Source organism: Lepidochelys kempii, chromosome 10 (assembly GCF_965140265.1).
Source record: "Lepidochelys kempii isolate rLepKem1 chromosome 10, rLepKem1.hap2, whole genome shotgun sequence".
Taxonomy (NCBI): Eukaryota; Metazoa; Chordata; order Testudines; family Cheloniidae; genus Lepidochelys; species Lepidochelys kempii.
In genome coordinates this window covers 71053192-71073424 of record NC_133265.1, presented here as the reverse complement: position 1 = coordinate 71073424, position 20233 = coordinate 71053192, and the positions used below count along the sequence as shown (strand labels likewise).

The following is a 20233-nucleotide window of genomic DNA, read 5'->3' as shown; positions in this document are numbered from 1 at the left end:
TCTGTTATTTCTCAATATAAATGAAATGTTTTTTTTATTTTGTTTCTGAAAGAACCCTTTAGCCTGGCACAGGGTTAATAAGAAAGGATAGAATGGGATAGGGTGTGAAAGACTGGGATAAGGAAGGGCAATGAAGCTTCTGTTTAGCATTTCCTATAGTACAAGAACAAGAAGGCACTCCAGATTTAAAAGCCAGCATATTTAAAACCAATATTTTAATGTATCAATAACCTGGAGAACTACCGATGCAGGATATTAAGGCAAATAACTCAGTAAGACTCAAAAGGATTAGACCTTTCTCTGAAGAACGGTATGTGCAATTACATTAGTGGGCCTCTGGGTGCTACTGCAATGTAAATAATAAATCATTCACGATTTCCCAGGAGTAAACCAGCAAGAGCTCCTAGACTTCATGGCACCAAGTGATCACTAGCTGGAGTCAGGAAGAAATCCCTGCTACACTCCCCCTCAGTGAGAATACTATTGCATAACCGGGTGCACTGTATTGCGGCACCCTCGTCAGCAGCACCCAACACTGGCCACTGTTAGAGGCAGCAGACTGGACTAGATGCAGCTCAGTTCTACCCTGGGGTCCGCCACTGGGTTGTTCCAAGTGCCTGCGGCATAGCGACAGATGCGGCATCCTCCATAGCCAAGTTTTGGTACATGAGACAGGAGACAGCCACAATCTTTACAAAGACCGTCTAGGTCATTTAGCAATCGGCCTGGCTGAGCATTCACAGGCCATTCACACATCCGTTCCTAGACCCCTGTGCAGGTCCACGGAACGCGAGCCCCCTTTGACACGAGGAGGTCTTTGGAGTGAACCTATTGCAATCGGGGAGAGCATCTTTCTACCCTGATCTCTATCTGGGTTTCACCACTGGAACTGTGGGTTCTGTCATGTTCTGTACATGCTGTTTTGAGGAGAAACCACTCCTGGAGTCTCTGTCTAAAAGCAGCACTGGAAATGGACAGTACTTGTGACTGCTGATGAACCATCACCATTACATCAGCTCTAGGGTACCAGACGAAACCTCCATGGGGAGAGGCAGCGCTACTAAAGATGCTCACACTATAGTTGGGAGTAATATTTTTTCTAACCGACACCTGGACTTCTCATTAATAACTGCTGTCTTTATTAGGAGCTTTAATTCAACTGCACTGCCAGCAGAGAGAGCATCTCCTTCAAACCAAGTCAACTCAGATCAACTCTGGAAGACTTCACCCAACCAAAACTCTCCAGCAGGATGTGATGTTACATCTGCAAAACCAACTTTCACTGGGTGGATTATACTGTACCAAGAGAGCCTGACATTGTCTCCAAGCAACTCCTGGGACCTGGCAACTAGCTTCTACAAAATAACCCTTTCTTCGGTACCATGACATTCCACAAATCACAACATCCATGAACCACATGGACATCATGGATCTGTAGGTACAGCAGGCAGGTCAACGTTCTTTCGGAATGCTTCAGTTTTATAAGTCAAACCAAATGCAGGAAAAACCCACAATAAATAAATACCTGATGGGTAAGGAGCTCAGCTCTCTCTCTTTACAGATATACCATCTATTTTTAGAAATACCCAAGGCATAATTCACACAATCAATCAGCTATTAGGAGATCATTCTAAAGCTTTCTTCCTTATCACTGGCATCAGGGCTGCATGAGTTAGCAATATCCCCAGGACAAGATGCTGTGTCACCATTACGCCAGGCGGAGAGGACGGAGCTCTGAGCCAGGACATCAGTGACGGATGAAGACCGTTATGTCTTTCTGTGGCATAGACACCCACCTCAGCCCCAAGAACAGAGTGGAGCTGAGACACATTCAACCGGACAGACATTACAAAATACCAATACATAGGTGAGCAAATGATTAAACAGGCACCAATTTACAGCATGATAATCTCTCTCCTCATTCTGTCACCTGCCCTATCCTTTCTTTCTCACCCCACCACTCCCAAAATGCCTCACAGTTTATGATCTGCCCGAATTGAAAATCCAGTCTCTCATGTCAGCTCATGAAAACCCTTCACCCCCCCAGAAATTGCAGAGACAGCCATTTTTGACAGGCAGAGGGGCAATATGTGAAAGGGAAGCTGCCCAGGCTGCATGTCAGTGAGCCTGCTGCCATTGCTGGATCTGCATGGGGGCCGGGGGGGGGGGCGGGGGGCCGGGGTGGGGCGTCAGAACTGGCAAGCGTGCTCAGCAGAAAGTAGAAAATTAACAGGTGCAAAGTTATTTGTGAGCAGAGGCGCCTGATAAGCGGGTGTGAATGTACGTGTGAGAGCACATGCATTGGTGGTGAGTGAGTGCCTGGAGCTAATCCAACTATGGCTTTATACCATGCTTGTCACTGCAGTACACGAGTGAGCAGGCATACGTACTCAAATGAACGTGTACGTAGGAGGGCGTACAAGTAAGAACGATGGGTATGTTATTGCAATACATTGGCGGGATAGGCTACATATAAATGAGTGTGCACAGGTGCACAAATGAGTGTGCAGGTAAGTGTGCATGTGCCCAGGGTGGCAAGTGAGCATATACACATCCTTGCTGCAGCCAAGTAGCCTTCAGGGTTAATCATTATTCTAGTGTGGAAGAGTTTGCTCCCATACTGCTGAAGTGGGAAGGATCAAACTACCCTTTTCTTGATGGACGGACAGGGCTTCTGATGAGCAACAGCAGCCTGGGGTGCTAGAGTTGCTCCAGCCCAATAGGAAATATGCTGAAGGCCTTTCCCTGCTTTGCTTCTTCGTACAGCTTACAGGCCCCCTTCATAGAGCTTTGGCTCCGTTCTAAAATCACCTCAGGCAAGCTGACACCTTTGGACACGCCAGGATTAAAGGGGCCTCAAGAGTGACTCTGGAGCCAGAGGATGTGTGTTTAGGGGAAGGCTTTGCTCTCTGCTTGATGTCTGTATATGGGTCTCATCCCTTCATGAGCATTGCCTCCCTACTGGCAGGTGAGTGTCACCAGCACATAACTGAGTTATGGATGAGTTAATGGTTTGTTTTCTAATGGAAATGGATTCACTGCACTCGGGAGCGTGGCTTCCGGATGCAGCATCACCGCCACAGCTGTGCTGTCAGCTTCAGTTCCTGGTGCGGGCTGGCGTTGTGCTTTGCTGCCTTTGTTCTGTTTTGTTGCTACAAACATCTTCAATAAACACACATTAAAGTAACTGGTAGGATCTAACTTCCTCAGAGCCCATCCTCACAGCTGCAGGAGGTGATTTGCTTGTATGCAAATAGAGACAGCATGTGGGTCACATTAGGAGTAGGGCGGGACTGTCCCACCAGGCACTGCATCATTGGCTACCACAATGCTTTGCAATGCCTGCAGGGTTTTGGGAGAGAAAGGCAGGACAGGAATTTTCCTCCTTAATTGTTTGGTTTCTCCTGAATGGACCCATGTAGAAACACCTGCAGTACTGGCCAACAGTCCTGGTATACGTGGTATACATATACCTGGTATACGTGCACCTGCCAACCATTCCACTGCAGCCTGCTATTCCTTTGGCTCAATAGCAAGTTAATGGCCCATGGCAGGAAAGGCAGAAGACCAACTCCTAGTGGTGTTAATCCTGAGGGTCAAATTGCAACTCAGAATAGCTCTGGAACGGGTCTGGATGGTCAGTCTACCACTCTCCGCCTGCGATTGGTTTGACTTCTCAGCTCTGGCATTTGTTGCCATTTCTCTCTCCCTTCCTCAGCTGGGTAAATGGGATGGAGAACAAATGCTTATAGATAAGGAATACTGGAGAGTGCAGCAGAGAGAGAGAAACCAGCTGAGAGCTGACCGTAGATAGAGAGAGCTGGATGGGCAGGCCAGTGACCTTTCCTTTCAGCTGTCAGTCAGGAGAATGAGACAAAGGAGGTAGGCGAGAAAGGGTGAGTGGGGCCCTGCGCTTTCCTTATTCTGCCACTCTGCACTGCTCAGTTCTGCTTCATTGCCTGTGGGGTTTGAACATTAAAATCTGTTCACAAGAGACTGACATTAGCCCTTGGCATTCTAAGCAGTTTCCAGCAGAGTTTTTGCAAGGTTTGGAAGCAGGATTCTAGTTCAGAATCATGGAGGTTTTCCAGCTGCTAGAAGGCGAGTGTTGAGGTCAGGGTTTTTGCACAGAGCCAAGCCAGAAACCTCCTAGACATAAGTGCTAAAGAGATGGAAGAGACTTATTAGATCCAGCCTATACCCCTCCACCCACTTGTCAATGTAAGATCAACCCCTACAATAAGATCTCCTATGTTTTGTGCAGTCCAGTTCTAAATAACTCTAGAGACAGGGTTTCCACCACTTCCCCAGGGAGCCTATTTCACATGTGGTCTCCACCCCACCTCCGAACCTGACCATCAGGACTGGGCAGCAGCCATCAGTGAGAACTCTTGTCCAGGAAAGCTCAAGAGGGTTTCTGGCAGTGGAAAGGCCGGCGGCTGGACAGCAATGGGAAACCAGACAGAAGAAGTTCTTGCTGGGGGTAGGGGAATGGAGCGCTCTGCAGCAGTCTGATCTAGAGGTGACAAAGGCATCGATCATGACAGCTAAATTCACATCCAAGAGAAATAGGCACAGCCTCCTAGTCAGATCTAGATGGACAAAGGCCCCTTGACCACTGCTATTCTTTCATCCTTCAAAAGCATCTGGGAATCTAACCCGACCTTCAAGCTGTGAGCGGAAGTAATAAAAAATGAACACAGCCTCAAACTGGAGGTATAGCATCAACTCAGTCTCATCCTGCTGCTTCCCCCACTCCCTATAAACACTTCTGTCTAACTGGACTAAGTGTCAACCAGCTCACTTTCATCTATGCCCCAGCCTCACCCAAATTCTGAGACACCTGATCACCCTCCCTGGGTTGGTGGAGATGGAGATGCACCATTAGGTGTCATCGGCATATTGATTAGGCCTCAGCCCAAACCTCCCCACTAAGTTCCCTAATGACCTCAGATACACATTGGCCACAAAGGATGGCAGCATAGAATGCTGATGTACCCCCACAAGAAAGCGCCACGGCCAAACCTCTGAGAGAAGTGAAGGGAACTAGAGTCTCTGGGAAGGTTAAGGCTTTTCCGAAGGAGCAAAGAGCTGAGTCAGTGCTTGTGTACGTGAGCGTCAGTAGGACTTGCAAAGGGTTCGGGGGGCGGGGGGGAGGGATTCAGTCTACTCAGAGGCTATGTCTACTATAATTCAGTTACTCTGGGCTGCTCATTAACAGTTAAAGGGCCTCTGTCATCAGCTCAAAGTTGGCTCAACATTTACATTTGGTGGAAATAAGTTTTTGCAAACCCTAACTGCCCCCAGAAACGTTTCCTCTTCTATTAGCAGTGAAAACAGTTGTTTCCATACAAATAAACTGCAAACATTTGCAACCTAAGATGTGCATCTTGGAGAACCTGGGAGCAAAACTGATTACAAGCAAAATGGAATGGACTTAGTCAGTTTCCGTTGTCCAAGCTAGAGAAAATACAACTGATGAACAAAGAGCATCAGCAGTGAGGGGAAAACTGGATTTTTAAAAATCCTCTCTCATTTTGACTTTCTAGTGTTATCAGAGACATAGGGGAGGAAATCCATTTGTTTAAAGAGTATGATTTTTGAATGGATCACAGATTCCCTTTCAAACTTCACTCCAAATGCAAGATAAAGACAGAGTGATGTGCGGAAAGGCTGCTGATGGTGTCTTTATTGTGTGATTTGTCTTGGCTTTCCTGAAATACTTCTTTTTAGCCGATTACCATGTATTTACAGTTAGCGTAATTATATCTAATTACTTAATTAGTGTGAATATGTGTAATTACTAACTTAGAATATGCAATTATGTCAGGGCAGCCTGTAATAAATGAGGTTGTAAAAAACCCCTCATTAGTACTCTATAGAAGGACGTCGGCTCCACCCACATGGCGAATGCATCGCAGTGCTGAGGCTGCACCAGTCCCGACAGAGGAAAACAAACCAAACAACCGTTGTGCCCAGTCAGCAGCAGCAGCAGCAACAAAAATCAAACCAGGCTCTGAATAACTCCAGCATTGCTGTTTTTACTGGGGCCAGAGCATCCTGTTCTGAGAGAGCAGCCCCAACTGACCCTTCACCCCAGACTCAAACTGAGCATTGCCGGAGTTTCAGAAAAGTTCGGATTCCTTCTTGGTAAGTATTTTTCATTGTTGAGGCCTTTTCTTCCTAGTTCTGCTCTGGAACCACCTCAGAAAAGCCAGTTTTCCTCAAGAACAACTGCTCCTGGGATACTGCTGTTCTGACAAAACAGGAAGACAACTGAACGTTAGCTACCATGTTTGCATAGAGCCTGATGGGACAGACTCAAGAAGTTCTAATAAATAATCACCTCAGCATAGCCCGTGTTTATTACCATTATCAAAAGCAAGGTCAGCCTCCAAACCTTTTCATCCAAAACATCTCTGAAGCTTTTAGATCTAAGAAATTTCCAGCTTCTTCCATCACCCACCTGGAATTAGAGTCAGGGGGCAAAATGGATCCTTTTTACTCTGGGGAGGACTGGCAAATTGGAGCTAGAGTGGAAAGTCTCCATTGCTGTCAACAACCACAGCTGTTCATGGTCAAAACAGTGACATTTGTCCTTCCCACCAGCATCAGGGCACCGCATCAGTGTTAATGTCTCTTGGGCAGACATTCTTGGGCAGATGATTTTTTCTACCATCATGTGGTTAATTTTTGTCGCAAACTGCAGTTTCCTGCCCACAGGAACCGACTGCCATTTTCAGAAAACGTTGGAGGGTAGAATGAGTCACGTTTTGCTTCAGCACCAGCATCACTCATGGGATGGAACCTTCTGACCCACTGCATGCTGAATTCTGATGAGTTCCCTGCCATATGGTGCCCTAACCCAAAACAACTTAACTGCATTTTAGAAAAGAAACACAACTATTTCCAGATGACAGTGAAAGCACAGATTCATCCATGCCCATTGCTCTTCCGATACCCTGAGATCTCAGTAAGCAGATATGCCCACCTGATCCCTGTTTAGTGTCCCAGAAAAAAGGGGCTCTATATTGCCACCAATTCCTCTGAGATCAATATGCCCCATCTTAAATCTGACACTCAGCTTAACCCCCTGCAGGTGAGTGAGAACGACTGAAGCTGAAGCTTTTGTTTATTAAAAAAATGCATCCTTCCGAGCCATGGTGCTGACCGGTGCACACAGAGTTATGGCCGGAAGGAGCAAAGGGAATGGCAAAGGACGGAAGGGGGCAGAGAGCGAGGTCCCAAAGGGTCAATACGTCCCAGTACAGGGACAGGGTGGCATATTTGCTTCCAGGCCCTTTCCCCAAACCCACATCTAGGAAAGGAAGAATGACTCTTCCCTTCCATCTCTCTAATTCTGGGAGCAGCAGCAAGTAGGTGAACGAGAGAACGGCCCTGGTCTCAGGAGCTCCGAGAAAATCACAGTTGAGACAGAGAGCTCCAGCATCCTTCATCCTATTGATAGGAAAAAAAACCCCAGCACATTCATAGTCAGAAGCAAACGTCTGTCTCCTCGCAGACAGCAGTAATTAATGGGCCTGTAAGAGTACCCCCCACAGGACAAGTTTGTGCAGAAGCAGCAAGAGGGGGCAAAGCTTAGCAGGCAGCAAGCCACTTTCCATATTTCATCTGCAATTCCATTATGCAGAACTAAGTGGCTGGGAATAAACATCCATCATTCCCGCATGATAAGCGATGTTTGTTAGTGCAGAGGGTGACGGAAATCTATATCACACCAATGTACTATTAATATGGCATTAAGCACAGAGAGTTTTCTCTCCTCACTGTAATTCAGTAACAGGTGTCCGTGTGTCCTCAGCCCAAACACCCGGCATCACAGCCAACCAGGGAGCAGGGCCAAGCTAAAGAAAGAGAGAAGCCACGTTCCAAAGTTTATAGACGATGCGTTAACAAAATCTTGTCTGTGAATCTGAGCTCTACAAGTCATGTGGGGGCAAATGCCATTGCTAGTGATGGGCTTCATAGTCTAATATCTAGCTAGTGGACTTAGCAGGAAGACAGTGATCAGAAGGGCAGGGGCTAACAGCCACTGGTATGTCCAGGCATTGTACCAGCCCCTTTTCTGGATAGACGCTGCTGGGTATTAATAGGCTTGCCTATCTAAAGGGCTTCACCTCTCCTTCACAGAGGGGAGGGGGAGGAGGGGGAAATATTTTGAGAGGAGCAAACCAGAGGTCCAATGTGTAAAATGCTGGGTGAATGGGAACAGTCACTCACCTCCAGCCAGACCCAACATGCTAAATGAGGGCTGGGCAGAACAGCTTGGGTAAAATAAAAACCAAATGGAAGCTCCAAAGAGTCTGGCTGGTTTTATTTACTGTAAAGGTGAACTATAATACTTTCCAGGGCTAATGCAACACTGCTACTGAAGTCACAGGGTGTTTGGTCTGAATAAGAGCTGCAGGATTGGGCCCTAAAATATACTAAACTAACGCCAAAAACATGGAGCTCTGCAGATGATTCCAGGCAGATAAGCAGAGGGACGTGCTTTCCCTATAATCTGTTGTGCGTATATTTATTGACAATGTTAAATTCTCTCCACATGGCCCGGTTAAATGATCCAGATTCCAGCCCCTCGTGGTTCTGCTGCATATTGAACTGTTCAGATCTTAATCAAACGGAACCCGTGAAGCTTTTGGACCATATTCTGCTGCGATCTACTTCCCGGGCAGCCCCATAATATTTAACCAAACCCCCAAAACTCAGAGGAAATTGAATCCTTTGATTTTCAACCACCTCTACTACAATGGTGCTTACACACCAAAAGAGTTGATGTACTATGAAATATTACAGAGATGAGAGAGAAATGAGAGAATCAAAGCCATCAGAGTCTGCTGAGTGTTTTGAGATGAGGTGCTATAAGCAATATAAAACATAAATATGATACAGAAATACCACACTATTTGGCTCCTTCTTCCTAACCAAAACACTCCACTCCCTCCCTGTATAAACTGATCAAAAGAAATACATTCAAATACAAATCAAAGGGAAAGCCAAGCACAGTAACTGGATATGCCCCATTGCTCCAGTGACTGAAGTGCAACAAGCAGCAGTCCAGGACTGGAGGTCCAGCTCATGTTTCTCTCTATCAGTTCGTGTGAGTGTCAGCGATAGGACCAGTCCTTGACGTCTCAGCCGGAGGGGAAGAGGATGCTGTTCAGGGTTATCTGATTGCAAAAGACGCGGCCATGGAGAACCAAGTTCCTGCCTAATGTTCAGCACTGGGTGAATTTCTAAAGGTTTGGAAGTTTGATTCCTATGAACACCTCAAAGCTCAGCTGCTGACTCAAATTTTTCCAGCCTCCCGAGTTTGCAAAAACAGACTGGGAGTCTGGCTCTCCAGCAAGATCCCTGGTACTTCCTGCTTCTGGTCAGGCTGGGAAGATGGTGACAATAACTTTCCTTGTGACATTTTGTTACATCCAACCCTGACTGGAACCAAGAAATGCAAAATATTCCAAGAACCTGAACAATAAATGGAGTGGGAGGCGGTTGCTTCTAGGAATTGACAAAGGCAGAGGGTGCAGCGGGAGGTTTGTATCTGATCCACTGATTGTGCATGGGCTCCACATATTGAGGGACAGTGGCCCAGGAAGCAGTTGTGGTATGTGGTGACCAACAGTGCATCCTTTTTAATAGCCCTTCACTTTCACTATCAGAGTTTATGAGGGCTCCCGCTAAGCTGGGCTGAACAGTTTATCACCTGGTGTGGAAGATATTTGCTATTTAATGGATGTTGCCCACAACACAGATTTCAAGCTTTTCAGAGGCCCCCCCTGAGTGTAAGAAATGGAGTGTCCAAATCTGTTGCTCTCCTGCTCCAAGCATTTTCTGTGTATCTGCCCTACCTGTAGATACTGCTGTGTTTGCCCTTTCGGCTGCAGGTTGTTCAAGGAGGCAGTCCTGCTGCTATGAGGGTAGGGAATTGTTGGAGAAGGAAGGGTAGATGCATCCTTATCCCACAGGGGAATCAGGTCTCTCTAATGCCTTTTGCTCTCAAGTTGCACTGGCTCACGCCTCAGGTACAGTGCCCAAAGAAACCATCTGCAGGCTCCATTCTAGGCTGTCTCTGTCCCAAACGGGGAAGGTGATTAACAGGTGGTGGTAGGAGGATGAAAGTGGAATGGAGGGTGAGGGTGGGAATTCTCCTTCTGAAGCACCTACATGTATGTTGTGATTTTTGTGACCTGAGATTTACCTTTCAGTTCACTTTCATTTCTGGACCATACAAGACCCATTATCCTCCCCCACATCCACTTCTTCCTTTACCTCTTCCTCCTCATCCTTCTTTTTCCACCCACTCCTCTTCCCCCCACCCCGGCCCCCATTCTTGTCCTCACATAAGCAGAAGGATCCAGCTGGATAAGGCACTCACATGTGTCTGGCTTGTGGCAGTTGTGGCCCTGCCTGAAGTACTGGGGGTTCTCGATGACAGGGATACGGGTCATGCCGATCACCACCGTGTCCGGGCCAGCATCCAGCGACGAGGGTGTGGTGATGCCATGGTTGATATGATGGAGGGGGCTGGCAGAATCCTCCTCCCCGCTGATCACTGCCACGGGACCTAGAGCCATCACACACAAAAATGTCAGACAACACAATGAAGAGACAAGCAGCCCAGATCCCTGTGTGGTTCTTCTGTTCACTGTTACATACAGTTCACCTAGGTTAGTTGCGTCAGCTGGACAAAGAATAATCTAACCTCCTGAACAGATTAATTATCCTGGGAATCTCCCAGGCAATGCACGTGTGCTGGGGAGAGCCCGTCCCATTCACAATACCGGTGAGCGAGCCAGACTGACAATCCTGGAGACCAAAGTCCTCTCCCTCCAGAACTACAGCACAGGCAGCAACCGAACAGGCTTCAGCCCTGCCCTGGAGGGCCACCGTCTTTAGTCCCTGCCGGACATTTCAGCCTCTGTGGTGCTCATATACTACAGTGCTGGGCATGATATGAGACCCAAGATAGATTAAACAAGTAACCGAGAGCGCAGATTGGAGAAGCAGCATTCACAAATAGGGCTTCCTGGGTCTCAGGCTGTGCTCAGACGATGTTTCCCTCTCACCACCCATGTACACCTCCTCCTTCCCTTTTCCCCTGCCTGCATGCCCACAACCCCTAGCTCCAGCTGATGTGCTTGGGAACCTGTGATCCATAGGAGTCAATCCTGAGTGAGCCTCACAAATTCTGTGAGTCCATAGGAGTCAATCCTGAGTGAGCCTCACAGTGATGGAAATGCACCTCCCTCCTTCCTAACTGTGTGCTGAGCAACCCACACCCTCTCCACCGGAGCCCCTCCAAAGCCAGAGCATTCACAGACAGAGGGAGAAGGAAAACAGCCAGTGCTCTCTGACTGCAATCCAGGGGAATCCCCCCAACCTTCTCCACCTGCCATCAACTTGTTGGGCTGCTCTTGCCTGAGAAGAGGCTGCAGGAGGATTTTCTCACCGGCAGAGCTTCTCCTTCTTGCTGGCACTCCACAGTGTTGGCTTCTCCCTGCTCCTCCTCTCTCTGGGCTGCCACAAGCACCCACAGCCAGCACCAGGAGCAAGCCCCAAGCATGGTGCAGAGCCAGGCAGCAACTGGAGCAAACTTTGGGCTGAGCTGTAATAGGCTCAGGAGAGTTTCCTCCCCATCTTCTCTAATTTGACTGTTGCCATCCCAGTTCCCCATTTGCTGCTCACTTCCAGGGATGCTTTATTGATCTCGCCACTCAGTCAGACTGCTGGGCAGCAGGCCTAACGGAGAAGCCTGGAGTCTCTCTCCATGCTGTCCTTCTAAGCCAAGGGCTCACACTTGTCACCCAGTGGGAACTGCGTGGTGGGTGAGCTATTGCAGCAGCCTGCTCAGTAGACCCTTACACACAAATAGCTCCCTCCCCTCCTCAACGCACCCACATCCACAGTCACCTTAACAGCCCAAACACTGGTCCCCTCTCCTTCTCAGACACCCCAAAATACATCTCCATCCATGTACAGCTCCCTGCCCTTTCACAAACTGCCCCCTCGAAAATACCACATGTACACACCCCTCTAACCACACATGCCCCAGCATGGGCAAACACACTCATCCTAACACCGCCAAATGGGCCCACTCAAGCTGCCCTCAGACACCCTAATGGCCCAAACACTGCACAGCCCACCTCCTGCAAAAAGAGACCCCCCCCCCCACATCCAAGCCTGCACATGCACGCACGCACACATCCAAATCCCAGGATACGGCTGCTCTAACCCCTCCCCAACACCCCCCCATTTTCATACACAAAAGGATGCCCTGAAGAAAGGGCCAGGTGACCTAATAGCCAGGTCCAGCTTCTCAGACCCATAAACATTTTACAAACCTCAGTCATCACCTGATTTTTACAGCCCCAGTTGTAAAACTGCCTGTCAGCTTTCATGACGGAAAGTTGTCAAGGCCAGAAAACCTCATGGAACTTCAGAAGCCAGGAGGGATCATTATGAAATGTTCTTTCCACAAGCCCCATGATCACAACCACCATTTCCCCAGGCCCCTGGTAAAGCCCAAAATTGCAAGCTCCAGCCATCTGTCTTGCATGAATGGGAAACTGTGAGGAGCTTGGGAATGAGAAGGATCCAACGCAAGCTTTTGTAAGGACACATTCCTCAGCACCCTAATCAAACACGCTGTAATTTATTCAGACAAGGAGGGAAGAAAAATCCCAGTCATCTGGTGATGTATCTCTGCTGTTTTCTGGAAACTACCAGGGGCTAACAGAAGGTTAAGCCAAGATGAGCGGAGCCGCTCCACCTTCTACCTGCGCTGAGTAGAAAATGTCTCTCTTCTGTCACTAATCTATTGCTAATTGCACAATTACTTTATTATGTAGTGCTAGCAACAAAGAAGAGTGTCTTGAAGTCATTTTGCTCCCTTGGAGCTTCTGAGAGGATCCAGAGAATATGTGCTTCATTCAGACATTCTGACTGCATTAATCTATTCTGATTTCTCAGACTTCAAGTATTGTTTGTTCTTCTGAGTGGGATATAATAAAGTTATTGTGTAATTAGCAGATTTCTGGCAGGTGTTTTACTCACAAGAAAGAAGTCTCTCCCTTTATTGTGAGTTCCTTTTGGCAGGTTCTCGCCTTCTTTCAGGGCCCAGATTACCCTCAGCTCCTGTGACGTTACAGAAAACACAGCAGAATTCATCTCCCCTGCAAGATACCTGCGTTAGGAGTACAGGTATTGTGTTTCTCCAAACACAATAAACAAAAAGCAATTTCAGTCTGAATGACTTACTTTAGATGAAGAGACCACCACCACCCACACACCCCGCCAAAGAAGGAACAAAAGCAAAGTCTTTTTCATGGTAGGCATGAGTCCTCTCTGTCACAAACTGCACTGAGAAGTGAACACAACATGATGTCTGTCTCTGCAGGCAGGAGGGTGACATGCCCCCATTTAAGGGTGCAGGATACAGAAAACATGTCAATCAAGATAAAAGTGCCATATACTAGGATAGTAGACCAGAGTTTTTGCAGAGTCCATGAAGGTCCCACTTGCCCCTCCAGCAATGGTAGAGGCCACTGACAACCCCACGGGTGTCTCCAGGCAGCAGGATGTTTAGATTTGGGGGAGCTGATGGAGGTGCTGGGAAACTGATAGGAAAACCCATCCTCAGGAGATTCCTAACATGCCTCCCAGAGCAACGAAGCCTGGATAATGTCTCAAAGGTGGGACTAGCACCAAACTTTTGGGACCTATTCCAAACTGAGCCACATCTCTGAATCTTGAGACCTTCACCCACCTTTAATGATTCATAACAACTCATTGATGCTGTGCAATTTATTGGCCAAACCAGACAAAATGGAACATTAGTACACTCTTGAGTAAGCTGATGAGGGCTGTGGGGCAGGGGCAGGAGAAAAGGGAGGGGACAGTAACCAAGATTGCCCTAGGGGCAGGTTGAGATCAACTGATCCAGCAACAGACTTGTGATACTGCACTAGCCAACCTAACGGCTGTGCACAAAGTTGATTGTACACGACAATACACTTAGTCCAGGCAGCTCCGCAGAACACAAGAGGCTGCCTTCAGAGGGGAGCACGCCCGGTGACTCACTGGCTACTGTCTACCTAATGAGGTCAGCACTGAGGTCTTCAAACTGGGTGCTCCTGTCCCTCAGGTAGAAGGTGAGCTTCAAACTGAATCCCAAGAGGGCAGAATGCAAAAGAGGCAGAGAAAAACCATAGACATTAACGATAGACAAGACCCATTACCGTAGGTCACATCAAGCCCATTCAACCACTCCATCAATGTAGGCCTGTCCCGTTTAAATGTCTCAAGCAATGGGGCTTCCACCACTCCCCTTTTGGACACAAGTATCTCATGGCCTTACCTCACTGGTAGGAAGTGTTTCCTGAGAGTTGCTCTGCAGTTTCCTTCTCTTCATTCCATCCCCACTGCTCCTACTTCAAGCCCTTTTCGAATGCTCCCCAAAATACCTCCTGCTCCTTGATCTTTACACCCTTCAAAGGTCTTCATGGATTTCACTCTCAGCTAATTCTCCATAGCAGGCTGTCACCCATGCCAACTCTCCTTCTCCATGCTCAGCCCACTTCCTCCACTTTCGCTTACTCCTCCATACATTGGCAGTTCAGTGAGGCCAGGTCCACTCTACAGAGTTCTGTCAGCATACCTGTGTCAGTCAGAGGGATGAAAACCCCCCAGCCCCTAGCTGACGGCTATGCCAGCAAAAACCCCAGGGCAGACACTGCTATGCCGACAGAAGCACAGCTAACATTGTTCCGGGAAGTGGTGCAGCTCTGTTGACAGAAATACTCCTTCTGTTGTAGGCATAAGCTACATCCGCACTAGAGGGCTCTGCCAGTGTAGCTATGCCAGCGAAGCATCTCTAGCCTGGACAAGGCCTCAGTCTAAACCAGGGGTCTCAATTTACCTTAGGGCCAGTGCCAGTCCTCAGATCCTCCCAGCAGGCCAATAATGTCACTGAAGATGGTGTTCAGAAAAGAAAATGTTTATATTGTATTTTTTATTTCGAATTTCTTAGAACTAATGAAACTGTCATACAACGTTATACAATTCTTCGCCTGCCAGAGAGTTTTTAGTGTTTGCCAGACACCTGGCAACGCTTCAGTTCAGTCAGTTTGTTGACGTTTGGCCTCAGTGACCAAGCAGTTGAAACCTTCAGGATTGCAGGGAGGTGGGCATCAGACAGTTGTGTTCGGTATTTTGACTTGTTTAAAGTCATTGTGGAAAAAAGTGATGCTGCCTCCATGGCTGACTCTGCCCGGCAACTAATGATGCTGCCGCCATGGCTGACTCTGCCCAGCGACTAGTGATGGTATCGCCGCCCCTCTCCCCCAGCCAATGGGAGCTGCGGGGGGCGTCGCCTGCAGAAGACAGAGCTGGCAGCGTGGCTGTATGGGTCTTTCCCCCACGGGCCGCAGTGGGGAGGTTCTTGGGCTGCAGAGGGCCCGTGGGCCGGGACTTTGAGACCCCTGGTCTAAACAGAGAGGATTTCTTTGGTTAGCACCCCAAATGGGCCTGGTGTTTAAAAGGGGGCTGTCAAGGATTCCTAAGTGCCAGTTAAGGGTCTTCATGTCCCAAGGCAGTAACGTGGTGTGGTGGTAGGACACACATCAGTGTAAGTGAGTAGGAAGGGTGGCTAAAAGTCATTAGGATTACACCTGGTCTACACTTAAAAGGTTTCCAATGATGTCTATATGGGATAGCTATATTGGCAAAACCCTGCGAGTGTCAATGCAGTTATACCAGCAAAGTGCTTTTGCCAGGATGGTTTATTCCAGTTTAATGAGTGAAATAAGCTATCTCAGCCAGACCACTTTTTTTTGCCAGTACAGCTGTGCCTACACTAGGGCTTTTGCCAGCAAAGCTATGTCGTAAAGAAATATCCCACCCCTAGTCGAAAGAGCTCTGCCGGCAAAACCTTTCAAGTGGAGACCTGGCCTTAGAGGACACTACAGATGGCTCCCAAATAAGATGGGTTTCAAAAGCATTACTACAAAGGTAGGGCTTAGTTTTCAGAAATGCTGAGCTGCCACCACTCCAATTGCAGTTAACGGGAGCTGAGAGTTCTTGGCACTTCTGTCAAATCAGGCCCTCACAGTCAGTAAGAGAAGACACTAGATGCTAAAACTAATAGAAGACAGGTCTACTGTACCAGGGCTCTGGATGGTTCAGGATATACAGGGCCTTTTGCTTCTTGGTCACTGGTTCCCAACCACTTCCATCACAGTGGTAAAGAGGTTTGTTCATTCCTTCTAATAACTCTCAGTTAAAACTATTCCAGGCCAGGATTTGAATCTGTGATCTTTAATTTTTTTTTTAAAGACAGAACATACTCAAAGGAACAGATTTTCCCAAATGACACGAGGGAACTGGGGCAGTACGAGGTTGCAGGCCAGAGGTGGCCCTGATTCAGGATGGACAAAGTGCTCCCTATGTGCTCCCTCCTGGCCGCTATGTGCTAGCAGTTTGCCTGATCCGTTAGTAACTGTGCTTTGGGATCCACTTTGATGAAAGGTGCAATGGAAAGTCAAGACTATAGTCATGATCATTACATATACAGTACACAAGACACACTGCCTGGCTTACACTGAAATAAAACCACCGAAAGACCTTGCTTTATCTCATCTCAGTGAAATTTACCCAGCTCCAGCAGACCCTGGTACACTTGTAGAAGCTACCAGTCCCCAGTAGCTTCAGCACCAGCCAACTCTGCTGGTCCATCACCATCCCCAAACACTTACAACTACTGCTAGTCACTGACAAAACAAGAACTGTCAGGGGTGGAGCCACCTGATGGTTACAGCCACATTGATAATATATCGCAGAGTCTGCCTGAGCACACTTCCACCTCTTGCCGAGAATGAGCCTGCAACGCTTCCCCTTCTCAAGCCCCAGGGAGACCAGTGTGAGGGAATGCACCAATGGAGCTCACAATGCATTTGCTCTTACCTTTTGGAGGCACTTCTGATCCCTGCCAGAGCTGGAGACCAAGATACTTAGCTATTGGCTAGCGTCCAGCTACTTCCTCCCCAATAAACTCAGAAACCAGATATTATCGGATTAATTATGTACAACGTTTACAAATTAATGTTTAGTGCCCTCCAAGCTTTCCTCTCATTCTCTTATCTTTTAATTATTTATCTTTGTTATTTTACATTTCTCCTAAATCTCCAGCTCTCTGCTCCTCTCTTAGATATCTGCCTACCCCATACACTACCCTGTGCCCACCAATGGTGGTATTTCTTGTATTTTCTTTCACTCCCATTGCCACATCTGGGGAGCATAGGTCACTGTGGCTTGAGATCCAGGTCTCTCCAGCACAGAATTAATCACAGTTTCTCTTTGACACAAACTGAGGGTGACACGGTACCAGAGATGCAATGCAGACATACTGGACAGACCCTGGAGACATAATTGGTTCCAACTAGATACCGATAGCCTTTCATATTGTACCTGCGGGCTTGATTTGCTCTGCCACTCATGATATATACAATCATCAATAGCTCATAGAAATAAACCAGGTATCAATAATGTAACTTTTAAACACTCTCTTGAGTATACTGTACATACTGTAACTGCTAACCACGTACAGGACACTGAACTTACAATGGACGATACTGATGAAAGACCAAATCCTGAGATCTTTACTTGGGCAAACTTCTACTGATTTCAGTGAGAGATTTTCTGAGTAAGGACTGAGAAAAACTGAACAAAAATTGACTTCAGGATTTAAGTGTCTACGGATCTATGTAAATCTATCCACCTGTACAGACAGACAGATGGATAGGCAGGTGGATGCCCGGATGGACATAATTTTGCACCACCAAATCCAGGTTAATGGCCCAGGACAACCCCTGGTAATTCCTGATATACCCATGGGAGATCTTGGAACAGGACTAAAGTGAATTTGAGTCGCCAATGAACTCAAACTATATGATGATGTAGCAGGTGTCTGTCTGTGGATAAATAGGTCTGTATTGTGGATATTAATTACCGTATAGCATGGCCACTAGTTAATTTTTGAAGGATTTTGTGTGTATCTTCTGTGTTCTCTGGGATTTTTAACATTCTGAAATCTCGGAGAGCAAAGGAGGGATTGGGGCAGAGGTTGGATCTGGTATGCAGCTAAAGTCAGATTAACAATCAGAGTCATTCATACCTGCTGCAAGACAGCAACTACAGTTCCCTGCGGGCCCCTCCATGACTCCAGCAGCTGATTCAACTCCACGCTCCCTTTTTTTAGACTCTCTTACTTGGTCACCACAACTGAAAGTACTGTACCAGTCCTCCTCCAAGAAAGATTGGTGGAGAGCCTTGTCAGAGAGGCCCCAACGTCAGCCATTAGAGTCACTACAGAGAAAGGTGTAGCTCCTCTTTCTGACTCTTTCTGTCTTTTCCCCCCACACCACCATGAGTGAGGCCCATTTGCACGCTCATCTACCTCCCTTCTCTCTTAACTCCTGCGGCCTCCCTCCCACCCTATATGCCTTCCAGTTCTTTCCCAGCATTGTGCCCATTTGTCTTTTTCTCCCCCTTTTGGATTTGACTCTATCCTGATTCTGCTGCTCCAAAATCCTCCCTCTTTTCATCTGCCAAGTACATTTTCTCCCATTCTGCTAATCTTCCTGAAACCCACTGTCTCTGGGGACTTTCTACCATCTTCTCTCCAGCGTGGTCTCCTATAGCTTAACTGCTCTGGTTCCAGTTTGTCTGAAGCTCTAGGAAGCAGGGTACACCTCTTACTCTAGGTCTGTAAAGCACCTAGTAAATCCCCTGTTCACATGATCAGATCCGAATGGTCAATTACTTAACAAGGAAAGGTACTATATTTTCTGATAAGATGCAGGCATAGGCATTACAGAATACCTTATAAATAGCCAGAGATTAGAGAAGAGAAGATAATGGTCACTCCATGCACATCCATAACATAATGAATTCTCCAAAGCAGACATGTGCACAAGAGCAAAAAGTCCATCATGCTAAGACAGTAACCTCTACCGGGCATCTAAAAGGCAGGTTAGGTAGGTTGTAAATGATGATGCTCAGTGCTCTCCCAAGCCATGACGTTCTTTACTGCGGCAGAATGGCCCTCAGAGAGGAGTCAAGTTCTTTCCTATCTCTGAAAAGATCAAAGAAAGACAAAGTACCTACCTTCCAGTCTGATGCTCCTTAAATCTCCTCGTAGTGAATGTAAGGGATTTTCAAAGCCACCTAGAGGATATGGATGTGCATTTCTCATTCTTTGCAATGAGAAGTGGACATTCAGATCCTTTAGGTGACTTGGAAATCTCACCCTATAAGCAATACAATTCCCTAACACTGTTCTAGAAAGGGTCTGTCCCAGCTACACTACAAACCCCAAAGCAGCGGTCCCAAAGCAGGTCAGATGGCTAAGAAATAGTTCATTCAGAACAATGGGCCAACCACACCGCCATCAACAGGAACTGCCTTTTGGGAACTGATTTTTGATCGATCACTACAAGAGCTAAATGGGCCATCCAAACTCCACTGTATAATATAAAGAAGCACACAGTGAAGCCATTTAATTAAGAACTGTATACGATCCATAACTAAAAAACCCTCCCCTCCCCAGTAAACTGGACCAAAAAGCAAGCTACTGCAAGTGCTGTAAAAGCCCTCATTTTAAAAAAATCCACCTTTTAAAATCCCACTGGCCTTCTGGCCTGACCTCAAACCTCAGTTGATGCTTCCATGCTTCAGTGATCTTAATCTTAAATTCAATACATCAAAGGGCCATATCATCAGCTGGCAGAAGGATGGCTCTCAAACAGAATCGTCCAGCCCTGCTTCAGACCAGGAGACATATATTTATTTATAAACAGCAGATACAAAAACAGCTCCAACCTTTACATTAAAAACAACAACAAAAGCGAGGTGTTTAAAAAATCCCAACCTTTTGCTGGAGCTGAAATCAAACACTGACTCATCCCCCAGGGGTGAGCTCTGCACCAGCAGGGATGGCAACTGAAACTCATAAAACAGAATAAGTGAAAGGACAACAAACACAATTAAAACTCTGGCCATGCTCAGAGATGGATTGCATTTACTGTCTCATAAAGAGCCCTGTTCTGTCAGGCAAACAAAAGGAAATCAATTTCTTAATTTTTATTGGCAGATACGGGCACAGGGCCAGGTTAGCGCTTGCTGCTTTCAAGGCAGGGACCTGACTGGAGGCTGG

General features: G+C 47.1%; 1 protein-coding gene and 1 long non-coding RNA gene across 8 annotated transcripts in view; one reads left to right on the top strand and one right to left on the bottom strand.

The window, feature by feature from the left end:
* NTRK3 (neurotrophic receptor tyrosine kinase 3) overlaps positions 1 to 20233 on the bottom strand; it is a 455727-nt gene that overhangs the window by 109874 nt on the left and 325620 nt on the right. For 5 of the 7 annotated variants that reach the window (XM_073304182.1, XM_073304180.1, XM_073304181.1 and 2 more), the window contains exon 12: positions 10400 to 10588. In XM_073304182.1, coding sequence (XP_073160283.1) covers positions 10400 to 10588 — 189 coding nt within the window. Of the gene's footprint in view, positions 1 to 4343; positions 4517 to 10399; positions 10589 to 20233 lie in introns of all 7 variants that reach the window. The other 2 variants (XM_073304185.1, XM_073304184.1) reach the window with 1 other exon arrangement.
* LOC140895048 (uncharacterized) overlaps positions 1713 to 20233 on the top strand; it is a 58106-nt gene continuing 39585 nt past the window's right edge. Inside the window, exons 1-2 of the long non-coding RNA XR_012154052.1 lie at positions 1713 to 1867; positions 2767 to 2968. This is a non-coding gene — a long non-coding RNA (uncharacterized lncRNA). The remainder of the gene's footprint in view (positions 1868 to 2766; positions 2969 to 20233) is intronic.